Source organism: Enhydra lutris, unplaced genomic scaffold, assembly GCF_002288905.1.
Source record: "Enhydra lutris kenyoni isolate GAN:26980312 unplaced genomic scaffold, ASM228890v2 scaffoldscaffold58, whole genome shotgun sequence".
Lineage (NCBI taxonomy): Eukaryota > Metazoa > Chordata > Mammalia > Carnivora > Mustelidae > Enhydra > Enhydra lutris.
In genome coordinates, this window is record NW_019154142.1 from 5,423,141 (window position 1) to 5,446,641 (window position 23,501).

The following is a 23,501-nucleotide window of genomic DNA, read 5'->3' on the forward strand; positions in this document are numbered from 1 at the left end:
GGTTATGGGCCAATGGAGAGGAAGAGTAGAGGGAATGTCCTTAATAAACTCCCCAATGGGAAGCAGTTTTACTTTCCCTCTGTCTCTCAGGGCACTAGACCAACCACTCACTGGGAAAACAAGTGTTGGTGCCAGGGCCTTCTGCGGACTCCAAGATCGCTTTCTCACAGACAGGTACTCGAATCCTTCTGTTTGCAGTTTGGGGGTCTTTCTGTACGTGCTCTGGGGGTTTGGGACTGTCTTAATAGGATCAGGTGACTGTGATTCACAAGTCACTGGGCCAGGATGTACCCACCTGGCTGGCTCACTTTTCTCTTCTCTGGCAGCTGGCTGTTCTCAGCCACGTTACTTTCCTTCTCAACTTAATTTATTAGAGCTATTTTGAGAAAGTTGCTGGGCAGGGGAGCCTGCGAAAAAGGAAAGTCAGCAAGGGGACATGCGGGTGCCTTCTACCCCCCCGGGACTTGAGCGGGGCTATGCTCTTCCAGCTTGCCCTGCCTCCACTGGTCTCTCCCTTGTCCCAGACCCTTCCCTCTGTCCTGGCAATCTGTTCCTTCTCAGCGAGCCCGCCTTTTGGGGAGGAAGCAGATTAACTAATGGCTGAGGAAATGCGTGTACTGCTTGAGAAATAGAAATAACACACCTTAAACCTCATTGGAGGACCTTATATGATCCTGGAGCCAGAGCCCGTCAGAACTGGAGGAAACCACTGACAGCTGAGCCCCGCCATGTTGGCCCCACTCATGGGAGAATTGCCCAACGCCCTCCCGGGGAAAGCTGAATTTTATGGGCAGGTGGCCATGATTTGAACCACGGGAACTGATGCCCTGCCTATTGCTGACTGGACAGGAAAGGCAGATGTGCCAAGAGGCACGTTTCTAGGCTGGCTTAGCCCAGTGAGCTCCCCTGGTGCTAGAACGTGGATAACGATGATAGTGAGCACCTGGAATGACTGCATTTTCTCTCTCTGGAGTTTCAGCCTAAGACCTACAGAGAGAGGGGGTGGGGAACGAAAGTAGAAAGACAAGCAGGAGAGCAACAGTGGTTGGGGAGGCTGACAGCTGAGAGAGAGGCTCTGTGGGCTCCTGCTGCTCAGCGGTAAGGAGTGGGGTGGGTGTTGGGCCACCAACCCTTTCGTTCCCACGCTGGGTGCCTGTCTCAGGCTCCTGGATGTCTGCCTCCTGCATTTCCATGCCAGAGCTGCCTTTGTGCGATAACCTCTGTGGGTCTTTCTTTTTTCCAACTCAAAGGAGCTAATAAAGAATTCACATGGCCTGGTTTGCTGATGAGGGAGTTGAGGCTGGGAGGACATGGGTTGCCCTGCGCTGAACAAATCCAGGTTCCTTTTCGAGAAAGCCTGCTCTCAGAGGGTGAGGTTTCAGGCACAGGGGTTGGGGGGCGGGGTGATGACGAGCGGCGGGTGGGAAAGCAGTGCCAGAGGCAGGGAAGGGGAGACGAGAATTGGTTTCCAGTTAGAGGGGCAGGAGAGGGAAGAAGAGAGTTTCAGTTGTTCAGACTTTTGTCTTGTCATCGTAACTAAAAACCAGTTTGTAAAGAGCTGAGTTCTAAATTTGCCCCATGGGTCCTGTCCTCTCAGTGGCCACTCCTCAGGAGGTTTCTGGGGGTAGAGAAGGTATCTCCGCTCCTCTTGTCTACCTTGCAAACCTGACCAGCCTTTCCTAGGCTGCGCCCACAGGAAAAGTGGCTTAGGAAGGGAGCCGAAGGAGTAGAAATCTCCCCCCAGATGCAAACCCATTTACCTGTAGTGTGCTCTAAAGGCAACTTCAGGCTGATGTCTAAAACTCCATCGAGACCTTGTTGCCCAATACTCCAACATCTACCAGAAAAAGAGTTTATGGGGGGCTCTCTTTATCCCATGAGAACTGCTGATGGGAAAGACCTTATTTGGAGAAACTGTGGACCTAAGGAAGGAGTCATCAGGGCCAGGCTTTGTACTGGATGGAAGAACACTTAACCAAGGTTTCTAGCTCACACTCTCTCCTCCCAGGCCCATGGACCCAGTACGGATCGCAGTTGTGGGGGCAGGCGTGGTGGGGCTCTCTACCGCCCTGTGCGTTTCCAAGCTGGTCCCGGGATGCTCCATTACAGTCATATCAGACAAGTTCTCTCCTGATACCACGAGCGATGTGGCAGCCGGCATGCTTATCCCTCATGTCTATGCAGGTAAGAGAGGGATTTTAGCTCCTCTGTCAGATATGATTGACATTAGGAGGCTCTGAGTGGAATTCTGTGGACAAGAACAGCTGGATGTGCATGTCCCTATAATGCTAAATTTTAACATCTTATTGGTTCCTCTGTTAGGAATTTTTGAGTTACACTGCAGGACAAACATAACCTCCAAGTCTTAGCAGCTTAAAAAACAAAGCTTCGTCTCTGGCTCAAACTGTGTCTACTGAGCATCAACAAGGGCTCTGCTCATCACCTCGGGACCTAAGTGGCTGGGTAGCTGCTGTCTTGGATGTCGTCAGAACCTGTGTCCGGGGGGAGGCAGTTTTGCGGGGGGGCAGGGTCTCACCCTAGCAATGAAAGGCTCTGGACAGGAAGCAACTTTCATCCCTTCTGATGATAGGTCATGGGCCAGCACTAGTCACCTGCTCCCACCTCTCTGACGGTGGCCAGGAAGTCCAATTCTCTAAGGCTCCCAGGAAGTAGCCAGCCAGAAGTATTTGGAGAAGAGCACTCATGACTACCACAACTGGTAACTCCAAGGCTTATTTGTAATGGGACTAAAACTATCCCCAGTTCTTGTTCCTCTTCCTCTTCTTCAATTTATTTATTTGACAGAGAGACAGTGAGAGAAGGAACACTGCCCCTAAAACTACCCTCGCTTCTGAGCCAGTATACAAACAGTCCGTTGTATGTATTCAGGCCTACAGATGCCTTGATTTTTTAAAAACACATTCACATATCCTTTCCATTCTGTATTCTCCACATGAAATAGAAGGAGAAGGGAAACAGCATTAAATAAAAACCAAAATCATTTTGCAGCCAATGACGTTTATACTCACCATCTCCACTTCCTCATTTCTACCCCACGCCCCCCTTTAATTTTAGCTTTTATTTATTTATTTTTTGTAAAATCAGTGTTACACGTGCATGGGAATATGCTCAGGAACCTGGAGCGTTTTGCAGAATGAGAGTTCACACTTTCTGAGCACCTTTCCTGTCACCAGAGTTCTTGTCCTGGAGCTCCTTGGCTTGCACCAGGCCTGGGGGAGCGGTCAGAAGGCTGAATGGGAGTCTGGAATCATCGGTAGAGGAGGCTCATCTAAGAGTCCATGCAGGCCGTGGAGGCCCGAGCTTACCCCTTGGCTGGGTGGTTGGGGGCCCCTGGATCAGAGGGCGCTTCTCCCTGGTGCTTCCGGATAAGGACCTCAGTCTTCTCTTTGTGCTTCTTTCAGACCAGCCCCAGCGATACTTCTGTGCTTAGAAATGTCAGTTCCATCTGGGAACCACATTGGTCCTACGGGGTTGCTGAGGGATTAATGACTTCCTACATGGAAAGCGGTTAGAACAGCGCCCGGAAGTGCTGTAGCAACGATCGCCATTATTACCACTGCACCAGCTACAGTTTTCTCTTACCAGCCCTTGAACGTGACTTAGATCACCAGGCTGGCCTGTGCTGTCCGCCGCTGAACTGGAATCGGCCATTCTTTGGGGATGACTCCTACAGCATGTGAGGTGCAGCCACTGTTTTGTTGTTAAGGTTTGAAATGGAATCAAGGAGATGCGTTTCAATACAGCCCCAGACACCGGCTTGGACGGTTGGGGTATAATCTGTGCAAGGCCTAGTTTAGCTCTTTTTACAGCTTATGATTCTTCTCTTATTTCCAAGCCAGTGGCCCAGGCTGCCACTTTGGAAGACCGTGTTGAGTTCACATGGGCTGTGTTTAAAGACGATGGCATAGATCTACTATTAAAGACATATTTATTGGCACTCTGACAAGAGAATTGTTATAAAACTCTGCTACCTGGAATGGCCGCATTGACCTGGGGACTTTGGGGGAGTAGGATGTCTCTGCAGGTTTTTTCATCTCTACCGTGAACTCTAGGGACATCTCTCCAAGCAGAGCCTATCCAGTGTCCTCTCTGCCTCAGTTCCCTAGCCTCCCCTGTGGCTCCTGCCATAGCGGCCCCTCAGGATTATTGTTCTCCAGTCCCTACCCTGACCTTGGATTCTCCCTCATAACCTTCCCTAGGGATCAGATGTCCCAATTCTTCACCCCGTTTGGATTTCTCAGCACCCCCAGATTGTGCTCGCTCTCTATGCCTACACTGGACCCTATTATTTGGGGGCTTGAACCATGACCCTTATTTCTTCTCTGTTAGGATCTGGGTCCAGTCTCTTGTGTTCTGGCAGGGACGATGCCTGGCTGACAGGGAGCACTGATCCCCAGGACTCTGCCAGAGAGGTGGTGCCTCGTGTGCTCCCTGCATGCCCTACTGACCTGGGGAACGCTACCCTAAGCTATCACGTGATTCCAGGGAGTGGAGGGGGATGGAGGCAATGGCAGCCTAGGACGGGGCTGCAGCAAGTCCTTCCTGAGGCGCTCAGCTCCATAATGCTGACCTTGTCTCCTTGCATCAGAGTATAAGGACCCTGGGCTTCTGATCGATGTGTAGTCTGTTCTCTGTTCTGGTTGCCTTGGGCCCCACAGATTTTTCCCTTACTACCCACCATGTTTTCAGACCCCAGGAAAGAGGTTCTAGGTTCTTCTATTGTCTCAACTGTGTGGCCATCTGGGTATACCTCCCTCAGCCTGAACTAACTTCTGCAGATTGGCTATGGACCTCTCAAGGTCTGGAATATATCTAGGGCCAAAGACTACCTTCCAGATGGCTTCTATGTCAGATTTTGTTCTGATCGGCCAATTTACCCTCTGATGATTAATCTTTACATGAACAGGAGTCAATAGCTGGTGTCAACATTTGATACTCTGGTTGCTGATGGATTCTCTACCCCAATGTGGTGCCTTATCTAAATGTTCCTCCCTGCCTCTGTATTTTCTCCCAGTGTCTAGGAAGGGGCTAGTTGGAAGCATGGTCATCATCACCACTTCCTTTCTGTTCTGCTTTGCTTTCCCCCATTATTACAGACACACCCATTACCAAGCAGAAGCAGTGGTTTAGAGAGACCTTTGACCACCTCTTTGCAATTGCCAATTCTGCAGAAGCTGAAGATGCTGGTGTTCACCTGGTATCTGGGTAAGAGAGGAAATCTGGAGTTATTTTAGAATTTAGAATGATCTTAGCGGACTTGAGGATTCATCATGAAATATTGCTGAGCATCTACTGAGTGGAGGGCTGAACTGGATGTGGGAGGATTTTGAAGAACATTCTAGGCTTTACTCCCAAGAACTCAAGAAAGACAAGTTATTAGTACATTAATCATATATTATATATTAGTATATATAGTATTAGACTTCTAAAAAATAGATTTTTAAAATTTATTTTTAGAGTGAGAGAGGGTGAGTGACTGAGCAGGGGGAGGGACAGAGGCAAAAGGAGAGAGAGGATCCCAAGTAGACTCTGCACTGAGCACAGAGTTGAATGCCAGACCTGATCCCATGCCCCAGAGCTGAAATCAAGAGTTGGTCGCCTAACCAACTGAGCCACCCAGGCCACTTATAGTATTAGACTTTTAAACAACCGTTACAGTTTCTTGTCATGAATACTACTTTGGGTTTCCTCAGGGATTATGCAGTGATTTGCAAATATGTCTAAAAAAACTTGGGTGCCTGGGTGGCTCAGTCATTGGGCATCTGCCTTTGGCTCAGGTCATGATCCCAGAGTCCTGGGATCGAGTCTCACATCGGGCTCCCTGCTCTGCAGGGAGCCTGCTTCTCACTCTCCCACTCCCTCTGCTGTGTTCTCCCTCTCGCTGTGTCTCTCTCTGTCAAATAAATAAATAAAATCTTAAGAAAAAACAAAAACCAAACTTATAGCAAGTAAATACTGAACTTGGGCTATGTGGGGATCATGTGGCTGATGGAAAGCCAACAGGTGTGATATTGGAGAATGAGATGTCCCAAAAAAGGATATATTGGGGGTAACTAAAGTTACCCACAATATTTTAAAGTGGCATTTAGGAGGCATATTTTTGAAATGGTTAGGACATTTCTATTTTATTTATTTATTTTTTTAGAGAGAGAGAGTGCATGAACAGTGTTGGGTGGGTTGGGGAGGGGCAGAGAGAGAGTGTGAGAGAGAGAATCTTAAGCAGCCTCCACACCCAACGTGGAGCCAGATGCAGGACTTGATCTCATGACCCTGAGATCATGACCTGAGCTGAAACCGAGAGTCGGACACTTAACTGACTGAGCCATCCAGGTGCCCCTCTATTTGATTCTCAATATCTTCAGGATATGCATAATTCAGGAGATATGCATAATTAAATGAACAACTTAAAGTCCTACTTGGCATTACTAGTGTGGATTAGCACCTAGAGTATGATAATATCTTGCTATAGCTTCTTAAAAAGAGATCACTAACCATTCTTTCACTTCTAATTTATGTCTTTAATTTATGACATAACACATATGTCATCTGTGATGTCCTTTGTGATAACACAGTAATACCCCATAGCTTCCTGAAGAGTAGAGGGATGCTTGCTTTTTACTAAGTTCTCAAAACCGCTGCATCTTTTGTGAAATTTAGAAAAGCCTGCCCTCTCTCCTACTTTGTGATCAGGCTGTCGCTGACATTTTCTGCCAGTGAACACACCCGCTTCAGGCAGATTTCTACCCTTTTCCTCTTCTTGCCCTCCCTCACCATCATGACTGGTGTTGATGTCCCTGATTTCCCACAGTCTACACAAGCAGCAACTTTTACTTCTTTTCGATCTCCTGAAGATGAATTGATACTGTAACTCCAAATCCAGCTGATGAATCACATAGAAAAATTGTTCTCCTTGATTTATGGCCACAATTTGTTTTTGTCCAAAACCCATGTGACCATATTTTACTCACAAACTTTGTCTCTAAGTAATTTTTGAAAACAGTTGCGTCTAAAATTCAAGCGTCCTTTCAAGACTGAGATTTTGCCACCATCGACGGTATTAAGAAGAATGTACATCTACCTGGTCTAAAAGAGAGTTATTTATTTCTCTCACATGAGTGATTCTTGTCCCACTTGCTTATCTAAAAAAAGAAAATAATAAAAAAATAAAGATTTGAATCAGTCAAGTGAAGATAAGGGCACAAATGTCCGGAGCATCTTTAGCATAAGTGTGTAGCCTTGTTCATTATTCATCTATGTATTTCTTCAAAACAATTTCTTCAGCATTCACCAGTATAGGCACTCTCTTTGGTATTAGTGACAGAATAAGGAGCCATTTAATACACACTGCTTGGCGTATAGTAAACGCTCAATAAATGTATGTTGAATGAATTATTGAGAAAAAAAAGACACAGTCCTGCCCTCCTATAGCTTATGGTCTGTCCTAAGTCTAACTAATTGCAAATAAGACCCAAGTTACCAAGGGAAGAATATAGGGTACTATGGAAGTGTATCACTGGAGAATAAACTTGCTCTGGGAAGTTTGAGAAGCCACCTGGAACAGAGTGATGTTTCAACAGAGACCATCTGGATGAGTGTAGGTTAGTCTGGTGACACTGCAGAAGTGAAGGGAGCGGGGCAGAGACAGGGTCAGGATCACAAGGGGCGTCATTCCAGGTAGAAGGAACAGCATTCACATAGACCTGAGTCTAGGACAACTGTGGTGTGTTGAAGGGACTGAAAAACCACCAGGGTAATGGGAAGCCATTGAGATTTTACACATTGAAATGTTTATCATGTTTATGTGTGAAAACTATCCCACCTGTAGTATGGAGAACAGATGTGTGGAGAGAGAGACGGTGGTACAACCCTTTAGGTGTTGACCATGGGGACAGAGAATAGATGGATTTGAGAAACGCTGAGAAAGAGAGTTGATGGGACTTGAGACTTGGCAGTTGATGGCATGTGGATGGGGGGAGAGAGAAAGTCAACATGGGTCTTGGTCTGGTTGTGGAGCTCAGGAGAGAAGAGAGGGCTGGAGCTGTAGCCCCCTGAGCGTCTGGCGTGTAGATGATGGTGAAGATATGAAGGGGCCATCTAGCCGAGGGAGAGTGTGCAGAATGAGACAGCAAGAAGGCCCAGCATGGAGCCCTGCAGCAAACAGTGTTCACACCTTCCCCGGGCGCCCCTTTGAATGAACTACTTAGAGATGTATTAATTCTGACGTGTGAATGACCACATCATGAGGAACTATGTACAGCACTCAAGTGATTTTCCTTGCTATTTTAGAGTAGCCATGATTTACAACCCTTATATCTATTGATGAAAACAACCCAAGACTTGCAAATCCAAACACATGCCTAGCAGCTCTTAGTAGCGTTCTTGCCAGCTTGTTAACAACCAGTATCATTCCAGCCTCATCCACCCTGGTAGTGCTGGTGGCCCGACGGTAACCGGGCTCCTCCTGACGACTCAGCATGAGGGGATGACCCACAACTTACCCCATAATTCACACTCATCCTCCCGTTCACCAATCATGGCTCGCTCCAATTTAGATATTTTGTTCGGAATGGAGGGCAACCTTTAAGCTTCTGATGGACGCTTGCAACTTACGTAAAATGTACTACAAGACACCAAAACCTTTCCTCAAAAGTGCATAGTCACAAGTCAATGAAGAAAGTCTGAGAGGAGCTTTTTAGAAAAAAAGAGTTAAGTCCAATTTTTAAAACACAACTTTTCAAACATCTTATTCCCCCCTAGTCATGAACATTTCAAACATAACTGCTAAATTATCCGAACCCAAGAGAATGGAAGAGTAGATCGTTTTCTTTTTAGGGGGATAGGAAGTATGTTTTTATATTTATGTATTTATTTTTAAATATTTTGTTTATTTATTTGAGAGAGAGCACAAGCAGGGGAGAGGGGTAGAAGGAGAAACAGACTCCCTGCTGAGCAGGGAGCCCGATGCGGGGCTCGATCCCAGGACCCTGGGATCATGACCAGAGCTGACTGAACCACCCAGGTGCCCCAGGAAGTGTGTTTTTTAAAATGCTTTAGAGAATGTCATGTGGGGGTTCACGGGAAACATATTTCACAAAATTTCAGGAAATTTTTCCACTTATGTGTTTCAGTTGGCAAATATTTCGGAGCATTCCTACGGAGGAAGTGCCATTCTGGGCTGATGTGGTTCTGGGGTTTCGAAAGATGACCGAGGCTGAACTGAAGAAATTCCCCCAACATGTGTTCGGTCACGCTTTCACGACTCTGAAATGTGAAAGCCCTACTTACCTCCCGTGGTTGGAGAAGAGGTCAGTTGAAATGGCTCCTTGCTGCTTCCTTTATCTGTCCTAGCCATAAATAATTTCATAGCTTCTCATACAATAGAGAGGAAAAATTCCCTGTTGGGCCCCCAGAGTTCTTCTGCCATGTGTCCTGTTCGTTGCTCACAATGGCTGGGGCTGGGTCAAACAATCCGAAGACGGTGTGTGCATCACGAGCAGTAAGGGACACTACACTGCTAGTAACACATTCATCTTCTTCTAGCTCATGGTGCCTGATTCTTCTTCAGGCTGTATGATTTATTTGATCCCCCGCCCACCAGTAAGTAAAACCCACTCACTGACACAGCATCTGAGATTTCCTCATTTGTAAAATGGAAACATTTGGAGAGTAGCTTCCGGCTATAGAATTAGATGATTTGCTTCAGTTCTTTAGATGGAGAATCTTAAGCTTATTATAAATTGTTTTTGAAATTTTTGTTCTCATTAGTGATGAAGAAAATCACTCTCTTATTCTCTCTGTCATAATTAAGACCTCTACCCCTGAGAGGTCTTATCTTATCTAGATTAGGTAATTGCTTCCTTACCAAGTTCAGTCCAGAATACCTTGAACTTGCATTTTGGCTTGGTTTTCAGGACTTCCTGATGCCACTTAGGAAATACATCAAGAGCTTCATTATTTGAGACGCATCAATAAATCGCCCTTAGTTTAGTCTGGAAATTGTAAGTGTATCGAGGGTTGTGAAACATTGGCCTTTTCAGTCCCCAAATCTGTATATATGGTAGATAAGTAGGGACAAGGTAAATTATTGTGTAAACGTTGGAAAAATGACTCAAGATAAGCAGTGGCAACGATGATCTGGTCCCAGGTGTGGTCTATAGGATAATTGATTCCCACATTCATGAATCCCACAATTTTGTGTTCAACATCTGTGTCTGAACCTGGCACTGTGTTAGAAGCCATTCCAAAAAAAAAAAAAAAGGATAAAATATGATCACTTCTCTTAAGGAATTCAGAGTCTGACGGGGGTGATGGTATGCATGTATGTGTGTGTGTGGGTACCCATGTGTGTTTATACATATTAATTAACAATTATAGTAACTCACATGGTAAAGGGTGTACAGATTTTGAGGGTAGGTTGGGAGCACAGAGGAGGGAACCTGTCAGCCTCATGTCAGCATCACAGTACATTTTTGCAGCTTTATAAGTGCTCTTCTCATTTTTACCTATTAGCAATTTATATGGGACATTTTCCTTTGTAAGTTCCAGTTTTCATTAAACCCACCCTTTCATGCCTTGTTCACTGGGCTTTAAACCATGTTTGCATGCCATCAGCCAATAAATGAACATTTTGGGCCATCACGTGATCAAGTTGCCCATCGGTCAACAGTCAAGTTTCAGCAACATCACCATCTTTCCCTCTGTGACATTGTTGTACAGATTTCATTTTTGTCTTTATATTACAAAAATGACTGGAAATAGAAAATTGGAAGTGTTAATGCCAGTGATTTGATTTGAAGGTATCATCTACTTTATCTTAATCACATTCAGATAAAGGGGAAATTATTGGGCATGCCACAAGAGGCAGAGCTTTACTGTCATTATGGTACATAATTTTGTTTGATTATGATAAAAAAATGGAAGAACGTATATAAAACATTGAGTCTAAGAAGTGAGGTGTCATTAGAGAGTTTTATAATTTGGAGCTGAAGTTTCATGATTACACCCGTGTCTGTTGTTTGGCTCCCTGATCCTGGACTTCTTTTCTCCATGTTCAGGAAGGTCAATAGAAAACCTGACTGGATCCCTGTGGTCTTCAGCAGATCAGGCAGAAGCAGGGAAGGGAGAGTCCCTCAGAGTGTTGGTTCCCCAGCACAGAGACTGGCAAGGGCTGGCTTCTCTGTGTGGAAATGGCAGGGGGTCAGGGATGGTAAAGGACATAGAGATAAAGGAAGTGGATGAACTCATACAACCCTTTGCCCAGACTCCTAACAGTTTCTTTGTCATTTTCACTCTCTCATGCATATCTATACGCAGATATATAATACACACACACAGACATACACACACACACACACACACACACACACATGTGTTTTTCCCAGAACCATTTAAGAGTGCATTGCACACGTGATACCCCATGATTTCTAAATATTGCTGTGTAGGAACAAGGATATTCTTACATAAACAGTACTATGATAAAAATCTAGATATTTATGTTGATACTGTAATCTATGGACCTCATTCATACGTTGCCCCCAGAAGGACCCAGTAAGGTCGTTTATATAGAGACACCTGGTCTCCAATCCAATCCATGGCCACACTTACATTTACTTGTCATGTCTCTTCAGTCTGTAGTCTATCTCTGTCCCTTGTGACCTTTATAACTTTGAAGAGTACAAACCAAACCAGCTGGATTTTAAACCCCTCTCACTTGGGGTTTGTCAGAGATTTCTTCATGATCAAATTGAGATTATATGTTTTTGGTGGAGCCCCACAGAAGGAATGTTGACTCCTTAGCAGGTCATATTAGGAAGCAAATGGTGTCGGTCTGTTCCCTTCTGGGGACGTTAACTCTGATCACCTGGCCTGCCAGTTATCTCCAGTGTGAAGTCACTACATTTTCCCTTTGTGATTACTAAGTGCTTTGTCAAGGTACACCTGAGGTTGTAAGTACCTTTCTCCTCATCATACTTGTGCATACTAGCTTTAGCTCTCACTCATGATTCTTGACTTGATCACTACTATAATGTTTGCCAAGTGATCATTTCATTTTTTAAAAGATTTCATTTATTTACTCGAGGCAGGAGGAACTAGAGGGGAAAGCAGGGGGGTGTGGAGAGGGAAGGGGAAAGAATCTTAAGCAGGCTCCCTGGATGCAGGGCTTGATCTCACGACCCATGGGATCATGACCTGAGCTGAATGAAACCAAGAGTCAGAGGCCTAACGGACTGAGCCACCCCAGGTGCCCTGCCAAGTGATAAATTTCCAACTCCTTCCACATTTAGTTTGCTTTCTCCTATAAGGAAAAACTTTTCCCCCCTATATTTATTCAGTTACTTATTTATGTCAGTATGGGCTCGGGGATTCCTATTTTATTCAATGAATTATAATCTATTACTCTTATTATTTATTTTGATGTTCAAATGGCCCAAGATTTGGCCAGTGAGAGCCCCTTCAAGCAGCTCTTATGTCTTTTTGACATTTCTGCATCTCTCTCTCTCTCTTTAGCACTTTCTTACTTTCGGGCACAACAGCATTCCACACACTCCAATTTTGAGAAGAAAAATGATTTCTTTTCATGAATATTTCTTTCCATCTTTTCCTTAAAACCAACCTGATGCAATGCTACATTTTAAATTTATATATTCAATGCAGAAATAAACTGCCTTTACTCTGTCTCCCTTCTACTTCCCTTTTTACCCCGGAGTTTCCTTCTGTTGTGATTTTGGAATGTAGAGAACACACCCAACATCGACCTTCCTCTACCACATCCAGCCTGGGACAAGAATACATATAGAAGCCCATACGGTATGTGTACGTATTTAAATGTTCCAAATCAAGCTAACAAACCATTAAATAAAATATCATTTATCCCTTTATTTTAACAACTAATGTGCAACCACCCAAAGGTCAAGTTTACATATAGCCATCTTGGATTCTCAGGAGTGCTGCACAGTAACATGGTGGCAGGGGACACTAGGTGCATGCCAGGAGACACCCTAGTCCATATTTTCAAGCTCACTTTGCCCCAATAGCCGTCCTTTGGCTACCCCTTGGGCAAGGGTGCATGAAGTGACATGATCTGCCTCTCAGAGGAAGACGATGCAGGCCCTGGAAGTAGGGGGAAAATATGGGGATCGTGGGTTCCCAGCTCATGGACTGGATGTGAAGGAGGGGGGCTCTCGCTGGGTCCGTCCCTTGGCCCCACATTCTAATTTCTCATGCACAGCTGGAGAAGATCCAGAGTGGGGTCTTCTAAGAGGCCCAGTGGAAGGGAGGCACAGCTCAGATTAGCCAGGGTAAGTACCAAGTCCTAGAAAGAGTCTTGAGCTTATGGTAATCACGTGTGTTTATGTGTATGTGTGTGTGTGCATGTCCGTGTAGTTTCTCCTAACATTTCAATGAAGCATTGGATATAAAGTCTAGACAGAAAACCTAAACAGAAATTCTTCCTGGAAGAGAGGGCACAATGCTTCATTTTGTTTTAAGAGATGAATAGTCAATAAGGCCCTTGGAAGATGAGGAGTTTTGGGGGGCAGAGGAAGCATGAGGGCCCGGGCTACCTGAACAGGTGACATTGCTATGGGAGGGGGCCAGGGCAGGGAAGCCAGCATCACCCACAGTATATGTGTCTCTTCTCTGGGGAGTCTTCCTAAGCCTCCCAGTTGGCCTGGGGCTGCCCTGGGCGGTGGGAAGCTTCCCCCTCCGTGGGGGAGGGGCACCCCCAGGCTGACAGTGAGGGAAGGCCAATCCCCAGTGTGGCCCCTATCCCAGCTGCCCTCCCACTCTGGCTAAGAATAAATGTCAGCTCTGGGAGCCACCCCCAACCACTTTCCTATGGAAACAAATATTACCTGAATGATTTGTTCTACCTGCTTCTAAAGTATCACCTTATGGAAAACAGGCCCCTTATTTCCAAAATAACCTTATTTTCAGGACTAATCTCTAACTGTGGGATGAAGACTTGGGGGAAATCCTGCTACTTTCTCATTAGCCGGAAGCCTGCTATCAGCATTTCAGTCTACTTAAAATAACCTGGAGTCAAGTGGTACTTTGTGCCTGTGGGAACCACCTCCTGACAGCAGTGCCATTGGCCTGATGACCAGTCAGCTAGGGTTCATGCCTTGGAGCACACTGCTTCCTGTCTGTTTTTAGGTGACAGAGTTAGGGAGAAGAGGCCTGAGTGGCTGCTCTTTCCCCACCCTTGAGTCCTGGGGAAGTCTTCGTCAGTCCGTTTGTTTGATATACATATCCGCCATGATAGTGGGCTGGGACATGGGTGCTTCAGACAGAGAGTACACACACCCTTGTCCCACCAACCCCCCTTCCATCTTTTCAGCACTGTCTTGTGCCCCTGATACCTTCCTCTTCCTCCTACTCCCTGCCCACCACCCAAGCAACGTCTACACAGACAGCATACAGGGCCTCCTCTCTGTGGACATTAGCTGTCTTCTTCTCTTCCCTCAGGGCCTGACATCTGGCGGGAAAGCCAACATGGAAGAGGAAGAGAGCCACATGTCTCCTCTCCTCCTAAGGGAGGCTTTGTAGGGCAGGGACTCCTCCATGCCCAAGGCAAGCCTATCAGGCAAGGATTTCAAGCCAAGTGAGAGGCAGAGTGGCATTGTCCTGAGGGGGTGGGACCCATGGGGCTCACTCTGTGGGCTGCACCTGCTCTTCACCAGGGCAAACCCAGCTGGGAAGCCACACAATCTTTGCTTGTTCCTCACACCCAGGGTCTGTTGTGTTGCCTCCTACACCCCTTCCACACAATGTGAGTGTTCAGCCTACAGTGTTCTGACTCAAAAACAGGCTTTTCATTCAGCAAGCCACACAAAAATGTCTCCAACCTCAGCTCTAACCTTCTGAAATAATATAAACTTCCAGAAAAGACCCCCCCAAAATGTTTTTAACCACAATTGAGATCTTTAGCTTTTTTCAAAGAACTGAAGGGATCATCTCCCTCTCAAAAAAGAAAAAAAAAAAAAAAAAAGTGATGCCCAACGATAACCAGAACAAGAAAAAGAACAAAAACCCCTCAGAGGTTTAATCAGCCCGGATCATGTTTTATATCCTCAGCCGGTGGAGTCATATTCTGCTGCTTTTCACTTGCGCCGTCCAGGAAATGAATCATAGAGGCAGTAAGTCAACCGAGCCTGTCTCTTTGCCAGACATCCTACCTAAATATATCATCCTGGCTGGATCAGAATCATCCTGCCTGTGACAACATCCGGAAAGCTGGATGCCTCATTTCTGTGCTAGGGACCCTGTAAGTTCGGTGCATTGCTTTCTTTCAGAAGCCATGCTTTATATTGTGGTCCTGATAAGGTCTGCACTGACCAGAGCACTGATCATACTAAGCTGCTCTCTGTATTTCCTTTCCACTGGTACAACAATGCCTCACAGTTACTTTCTCTGTCTCCCATCTCCTATAGCTTCTGTTCTCCCATGTGGCCTCACTCACAGCAGTGCCTCAAAAAAACAAAAAAACAAAACAAAACCAAAAAAACCCCCAAAACTCATATGGCTCCCTTAGGAGTTGGACAGAAATATGGATCGTACATCAGGAACATGACAGATTGACTCTGTTGTAGCCTTAGAGGTTCCCCCTGGGGCTTCAGTAGCTATCCCAAGGCAGCTCCACGGGTGATCTGTTCCTTGAAACTCCACCCACTGGTCTGACTCGGGGTGCCCAGGGGCTCCCCTCCAGGACCACCCAGCCCATAGAAACCCTGAGCCTCATCCACACAAGGAACCAGAGAACGCTGTGCCCCTGAAAGGAACTGAGAGACGTTCAATGAACTTGAATACAAGTTCATGGAGTGGTCAGAGCAGGGATGGATATTTTGAGAAGTGGGAAATAGAAAGCAGTTGATTTTATTAGAATATGCATTAGATTTATTAGAATATGCAAATAGGAAATGACTGAGGAATATGGCCATCAGATGAGATCATGTTGCCAGAACAAAATTAGACTTTATATAAAATGCAAGAAATCCCATGTATTCTTCATCCAGATTTCCCAACTCTTAAACTTACCATATTTGCTTTATCCTTTTCTCTCCAAATATATGTCTTTTTTTCTGAACCATTTGAGAGTAAGCTGCAGATGTGATGCCCTATTGCCCCCCAAATACTGAATATGTATTTCTTAAACCCAAGGCTATTCTCTTACATAACTAAGGTCAGAATTAGGGCATTAAATTAACATGGGTACATTTCTGAATTCTACAGACCTTATTCAGATTTTGCCAATTGTCCCAATAATATATGTTATAGCAAAAGAAAATCCAGGATCATATATCATATGCTGCAAAAACAAATATATATATTTGTTTTATATATTTATATCTATGTATATATATGTGTCTGTGTGTATATATGATATATACATTCATTAGAAGCAAGTGACTAGGTTCAGCCAACATTCAAGGGGAGGGGAATTAGGCTTCACCCTGGAAGCGTTCAAAGAATTTGTGGATATATTTTGAAAATATCACCATTGACCTTCTGAATACAAATTATTTACCACATGCAAAATATGCATATATATATGTAAATGTATATATGTATATTTAAAATCTAAGTATTATAAGCTATTTTAGGTATAGCCACACTCAGTGTCAAAGCAGCCTCGTCCCTCCTACTAGAGCTCACAGAGCCCTGTCTTTCGCTGTGCCCCCTTTCCCCCAGGGGGTCTCCACACTGAACCCCCACCTCCCTATTTCTTTTTTTTTTTTTTACTCTTTTTTTTTTGTTTTTTTTTTAGATTTTATTTATTTGACAGAGAGAGAGAGAGAAAGAGTACAAGTAGGCAGAGTGGCAGGCAGAGGGAGAGAGAGAAGCAGGCTTCCCACTAAGCAGGGAGCCCAAAGCAGGGCTCAATCTCAAGACCCAGGGATCATGACCTGATCCAAAGGCAGACGCCCAATGGACTGAGACACCCAGGCACCCCACTCACCTCCTTATTTCATGCTGCCCAGGATTATTCCTCTCTTACATGGCTTAGTCTGTGCTGTGTGATGGGAGTTGGGGTACAGGGATGCCTCTAGTCCTATGAGAAGGGAGAGGATGAGGGGACTCCCCTTTGCTTCTGGGATGTGGAGTGTGTGTGTGTGTGTGTGTGTGTGTGTGTGTGTATGTATGTATGAAGAAGTGCTTCGTGGAACTCCATCCCTCTCAGGGCCACACCTGCTCAATTTCCCTCTTGCTGAACACCCCCCCACACACACCCCAATTTTATGCATCAGGCTGACATGGTCTTTCAGAGGGCTGACTTTTAGGCTTGGTGAAAATGGGCACTCTTGGGTTTTAACGTGATGACCAGGAGACACTGGTCTGGTGCTATTTAGTGAACTCAACTTCTTGAGTTTCCCGTCCCCACATTTCCTCAGGGGAGGTTGGGACAACGCATTCTCCCTGTCTAGAATGAGGTCTTGCTCAGTTGCAGGAAACCTTATGGGGAAAGTCACCAAGCTTATACCCCCAACCATGTCATTCAAAACCCTCCGAATAAAATAACTACTTCATATGGTTGTACAAGTGCTTGGTCAACCAACATGCAGCTTCCGGTATGGTTTCCTCCTACATCCTGCTGCCCACCGACACGTTGCCCGTGGGATAACAAGAGTGAAGGAGCATCACACGAGGTTGTATTGCAACAGTGCAAGGATGACAGGTCCCTGGCACATTCAGTAAGTTCCCTCCTGGGGTCAAGGCCAGGGAGGCACTCAGCACCCCAAGCCTGCTATGGGGGAAGAAGGGGGTGCTGGGGGATGAGGGGGTGTTTCCAGTCGCTTTGATGATTTCAGTAGTCTCCAGGGAGAGAGTGGACTTCCATCCGTAGCAACCAGTGGGGGACCCTTGAGAAGGACATTTGCATTTGTTGAATTCATGCATAATCTTTACAAAAACCCTGTGGACTTACAACATTCCTTTTTTTTTTTTTAAAGATTTTATTTATTTGACAGACAGAGAACACAAGTAGGCAGAGAGACAGGCAGAGAGAGAGAGAGGAGGAAGCAGGCTCCCTGCTGAGCAGAGAGCCCGATGTGGGGCTCGATCCCAGGACCCTGGGATCATGTCCTGAGCCGAAGACAGAGGCTTAACCCACTGAGCCACCCAGGCGCCCCGACTTACAACATTCTTATCCTTAGGTGACAGTTGAGGAAACAAGTTCAGTTCAGTCAAGTCCTCAGGCTGGTAAAATTCTTTTATTTCTCTGAATTAGGAGAATAACTCTGAGTTTTAATTAGAAGAGTTGGAACCCAGAGCACAGTGTTAACTAGCAACATGTGGAATCCACAATCTGTTAAAAGCAAAACCAAGATAATGTTCAAATAATAATCAATGTAAAACATTTTCTGAAGACCAAATGTCATTCTTACAGGCTATTAAACCATTGAATGTGAGTGATAGATGGGTGTGGGGAGCAGGCAAACCCTGACTGCATTTTAGAGTAGCATAGCAGCTATGGGGGTGGGTGGGGCTCAATCCCAGGACCCTGAGGTCACAACCCCAGTGGAAACCAGGAATCCCACACCCAACCTACTGAGCCACCCAGGTGCCCCCAGCCATTTCTTTTTGTTATGGATGTACTTGGTCCAAAATATCGTTATCAACAGCAACTGTCAGTCTATCAGCTGCAAATACTTTGCATTTGTCTCATGCAAACATTCCTGTGGTAGACATAAAATGGGGGGTGTGACTCCTGTTCCAAACATCTAGTTAGGGAGATCAGAACAATGCAAAGGAACATGCACGAGTTCACAACACAAGACAACATGTCTCAGGCTTCAAATTTAGGTTCTAAATAGAGGGCATAAAAAGAAAGGTTAGGGGATTTAAAATACAAATTGATTTAGTGTTTATTGAGTAGCTAGTATGATATAGGAACTTTATAAAACACCGAAAGGACAAGACATTTCTTTTGTTTTGAATCTTTGAAACAGGTTTCCATTTAGCTTCCAGTTTAGGAATCTCTAGTTTCCAAGGATGCGGGGCAGCTGATGGCTAGAATTTGGCCCGCTCGGACCCTGGCCACGGTGGTCTTGTCCGTCATTTCCCATGAGGGCTTGCACAGGAAGCCACTGAGCCTTCCCTAACAGTCTCTCTCATTCTTCCCAGGTTAAAAGGAAGTGGGGTCCCGATACTCACCCGACGAATAGGAGACCTGTGGGAGCTCCATCCATCCTTTGACATCGTGATCAACTGCTCAGGCCTTGGAAGCAGACAGCTAGCAGGAGACTCGAAGCTATTCCCCGTGCGGGGCCAAGTACTCAGAGTTCAGGCTCCCTGGGTGAAGCATTTCATCCGGGATGGGAATGGGCTGACATATATTTATCCTGGCATAGCCAACGTAATCCTGGGAGGAACGAGGCAGAAAGGAGACTGGAATCTGTCCCCAGATGCAGAAATTAGCAGAGATATTTTTTCCCGTTGTTGTACTCTTGAGCCATCCCTCCGTGGAGCCTGCGACATCAGGGAGAAGGTGGGCTTAAGGCCCTTCCGGCCAGGCTTGCGGCTGCAGACAGAGCTCCTCGCCCAGGATGGTAGGAGGCTGCCCGTGGTCCACCACTACGGCCACGGGAGCGGGGGCATCTCCGTGCACTGGGGCACTGCTCTGGAGGCCGCCAGGCTGGTGGGCGAGTGTGTCCGAGCCCTCAGGAGCCCCAAGTCAAAGCTGTAGGTCACATGCAAATGGCCCCGGAGACTATGATCAAAATACGATCTAAGCAGCACAACTGATTCCACTAACTTCTCCATTGCATGGAAGTTTAGTTAGTGGTATCCTTCTTTTCAAAATGAGAAATGATGCAATATGAAGCCCTAGTAGCCTTAGGACTAGTTCTAACCTAATCTAGGACCGATGCAGAACTAGGCTGAAGTCCAGTACTAATGACATAGGGCACAAAACTATTTTTGTTAAAAATACTTGTGGGAGAGTAAGATTTCTTCTAGATCCAGTGTTCAAAGCTCTGCGCTAATTTACATGGATGCTGGGAACGATAAGGATTTTGACATCTTTTGGCTAATAAATCCACAGCGAGAGATGATGTATGGAAAACACTTAACTCACTGTTAGTTACGGAGCTGCCCATGTTTGCGGGCTGTGCTCAGGGGAGCATTATAATCCCTTTAAATAAAATACACGGTGATCACGCAACACAGGCTTATTACACTTAACAGAAAACAAAGCATGATTCCTCCAAGTACTAGTGGCAACCTCTTCCTCCCCTCAGCTGGTTATGGTGGTTAGAAGACAGGGATGGGGGCGCTGGGTGGCTCAGTGGGTTAAGCCTCTGCCTTCGGCTCGGGTCATGATCTCAGGGTCCTGGGATCAAGCCCCGCATCAGGCTCTCCGCTCAGAAGGGAGCCTGCTTCCCCCTCTCACTCTGCCTCTCTGCCTACTTGTAATCTCTCTCTCTGTCAAATAAATAAATAAAATCTTAAAAAAAAAAAAGAAGAAGACAGGGATGAAGTTGCCTATGGACAGGGCGTCAACTCAGTAACTGTCTGGGGTCAGTCCCCTAAGGGCGGTACTCTCCATTACCACAGGCACTCGCTTGTAGCGTGATTGACTTTGCCTACGCGTCTTTGAAGATTGAGTAGCAAGCAGGTGCAGCCAAAGAGCTAATTTGCTGATTAGGATGGAACAGTCATTCCGAATGCAATATATCCAAAGAGTTTTCTGCAAGTTGTTAAAACAAAACAAAAAACCTACCGGGAATGAGGGAGAAATGTGTTATGGTAAAAATGAGTTTGGGAATCACTGAAATAAATTGATCTAACCTGGTTTCCTGACTCAGGTTTACTCAGAGTTATTCTTTCCTGTGTATCGTGAATGCTCAGGAGGGTTTTGGCTTTAGTGAAGGGTGAAGGAGATGCCATTCACTGAGGTAAGGACGCTTTGCAGAACTAGCTGTAATTTTAATTTTAGTTTTAGTTTTAATTTTGGAAGGAGATGGCTTGTGTTTACTGATAATAAGTTCTATTTTGGACATCCTGGGGTTGTGGCGGGGCGGGGGGAGGGTATGAGGTTGGAAATGGGGAGGTGGGAAAGAGAAGGCCCCCGGCATAGCTTCATTTTACTGTTTTGTTCCCTGAGTTTTTGCATAAGGTTTTTTAAAAAGAGAACACTTGGCTGGAAGAGGGAGAGAGATAGAGAGATAGAGAGAAGAGAATGAGACAGACAGAGAGAAAAGCAGTGTACTAGATGCTCTTCATTTTCTTCTTGAATTAAAACTCCTCCCGTGAGCATCTTCCCCATGGGTTCCCACCAGGGGGTGGTATTGTATCAAATTCGGATAAATTGGGAAATCCGAAAATTTAGAAATGACTGGAAATTTAAAAAAAAAAAATGGACACCCGCTGTGTGGAGTGAGTGTGTGATTGTTCTCAGGTTTTGGAGTTTATATGCCCCGAACGTAATTGTTCTGCATAACGTATTTGAGAAACGTGCAAACTCAGAAAGGCTGACCCCACGTGCACGTGCCTGTCCTCATCACAGTCTGGAAGAAATACCAACTCGGGATCAAACAGCATTTTTTTTTTTTTAAGATTTTATTTATTTATTTGACAGAGAGAGATCACAAGCAGGCAGAGAGGCAGGCAGAGAGGAGGAAGCAAGCTCCCTGCTAAGGAGAGAGCCCGATGTGGGTCTTGATCCCAGGACCCTGAGATCGTGACCTGAGCCGAAGGCAGCGGCTTAACCCACTGAGCCACCCAGGCGCCCCTCAAACGGCATTTTAAAGAGAGGGAATAAAACATTTAATGGTTACAGGGAAAATCCAGACGGCCGCTCAAAGTAGGAACGGTTCAGTTGTGTTTACAGTGGTTTGAAGTGCACTGGTTTGCCCCTTATACCCACGGTTTAGATCCCGCAGCATTTCCATTTTGGGGACGTAGGCTCACACTCTGTGCTGCTAGTCTGTTTGCTACTCTAGGTCAGTCTGCTTTTTTCCCCCCCTAGTCCAATGGAAAGACTGAAAGATTGAAGGCTTCTTGATCATGGCTCCATGCCCTGATTTCATGTTCACTGATTGCTAAATGTTTGCTCCCCATGTCTCTTAAAGGTTTATTCGTTTTGGTCAACAGCTGCCAGCCTGGTCTGCCCACTGGAAATCAACTAGAATCACCTGCGAGGTTTTGAAAAAAAGACCCATTTCCGGCTTGCTAGGTTAAATTAGAATCTTGGGTGGGTGGTGTGGGTGGGTGGTGTGGACCCCCCCCGCCCCGCCCCCATCAGTATTTGCACAAACCTTCCCACAGCATTCTAACCTATAACTGTTGGCAGCTGAGAACTAGGAAGCGTCCTTCCCTCCTCTCCCCCTAGGACCCCAGAGCTACCATAACCGTGACCTCTCCCTTCGTCCTTCGCCATCTTGGCACATGGAGCTAGGAGGGACCTGCTCATGTAGGCACTTCTGGGCAAGGTGGCCTATGGAATTAGCTATCTCCATCAGTGGCTCCCTAGAAATGCTGGGAATTACTTGTTGGCTCTGGGTCAGCTGCCTAGAGTCAGCTGTCTTTGAAAGATGAAAAACTGAATAGACAAACGGATGATGGCCCGACCGTATATAAAAATACAACTCTGGGGGCGCCTGGGTGGCTCAGAGGGTTAAAGCCTCTGCCTTCCGCTCAGGTCATGATCCCAGGGTCCTGGGATCAAGACCCACATCGGGCTCTCTCCTTAGCAGGGAGCCTGCTTCCTCCTCTCTCTCTGCCTGCCTCTCTGCCTACTTATGATCTCTCTCTGTCAAATAAATAAATAAAATCTTTTAAAAAAAAAATACAACTCTGACCCACAACCCGCGGCAACCGACTCAGGAAACCAACCCTCTCGTCTCCAACGAGGCGCCCAGGGTGCCTGCCTGCTCCCCGTCAGAGGTGCAGAAAGCCAGACCGCTGTCTCTAGTAACAATCCAGAGAGCTGAACAGTCGATTCCAAAACAATTGGCCCCACATGGCCAGGATTTGATTAATAACTGACAGCTGCCCTAATTGGTGGTCCGAGTTCAACTTAGGAGCAACTAGGGAAAGCCCACACATACCTCCTTCTAGTTAGCTCGCTTACAGCTTCCTCATGCGGAGAGACAGACAGACCCCACTTAGGGCATACCTAAAGTCTTCTCTTTGCTACTCTAAAGCTTCCCCACTCTTCTGCCAGCCTTGGAGCCATGGTGGCCGACTCCCTTGTTCTAGCAAACTCTGGATCAATCATCGTTGTTTTCTCATTTGGAGCATCTTCATTTCCACAAGGATTTCCTGTTTCTGTAAGTTGTTGTCTTTGGTGAGCTGTGCTAAGGCCAGAGAACGGAGTACTTCCCCTCTTCTCCCCGCCCCTCCACTTTCTATTACAGGCCATTTGAAGTTTTTTCCCAAACCTGGAGAACAACTCATTTCCTTCTTAAATCTTTGCTTTCAAGGGTCTGACATTTGTGGTGAGCTCGGACCTGCTATGCCTGTGACCAGGGGGACCTGGT

The 23,501-nt window shown here is 46.0% G+C and overlaps 1 protein-coding gene across 1 annotated transcript; it reads left to right on the top strand.

Annotated features, from left to right (window-relative positions):
- The first annotated feature begins 2,012 nt into the window (after positions 1 to 2,012).
- LOC111158305 (D-aspartate oxidase) lies at positions 2,013 to 20,309 on the top strand. The gene is made up of 4 exons (XM_022520258.1): positions 2,013 to 2,184; positions 5,118 to 5,226; positions 9,150 to 9,326; positions 19,144 to 20,309. Exons 1-4 carry the CDS (start codon positions 2,013 to 2,015, stop codon positions 19,703 to 19,705), a joined length of 1,020 nt encoding a protein of 339 aa, XP_022375966.1. The 3' UTR covers positions 19,706 to 20,309.
- Positions 20,310 to 23,501: the final 3,192 nt, after the last annotated feature.

Coding starts and splice junctions, on each gene's coding strand:
- LOC111158305 (XM_022520258.1), top strand. CDS start 2,013: ATGGACCCAGTACGGATCGCAGTTGTGGGGGCAGGCGTGGTGGGGCTC. Junction 2,185..5,117: donor TATCCCTCATGTCTATGCAG/GTAAGAGAGGGA, acceptor CCATTATTACAG/ACACACCCATTACCAAGCAG. Junction 9,327..19,143: donor CTCCCGTGGTTGGAGAAGAG/GTCAGTTGAAAT, acceptor CATTCTTCCCAG/GTTAAAAGGAAGTGGGGTCC.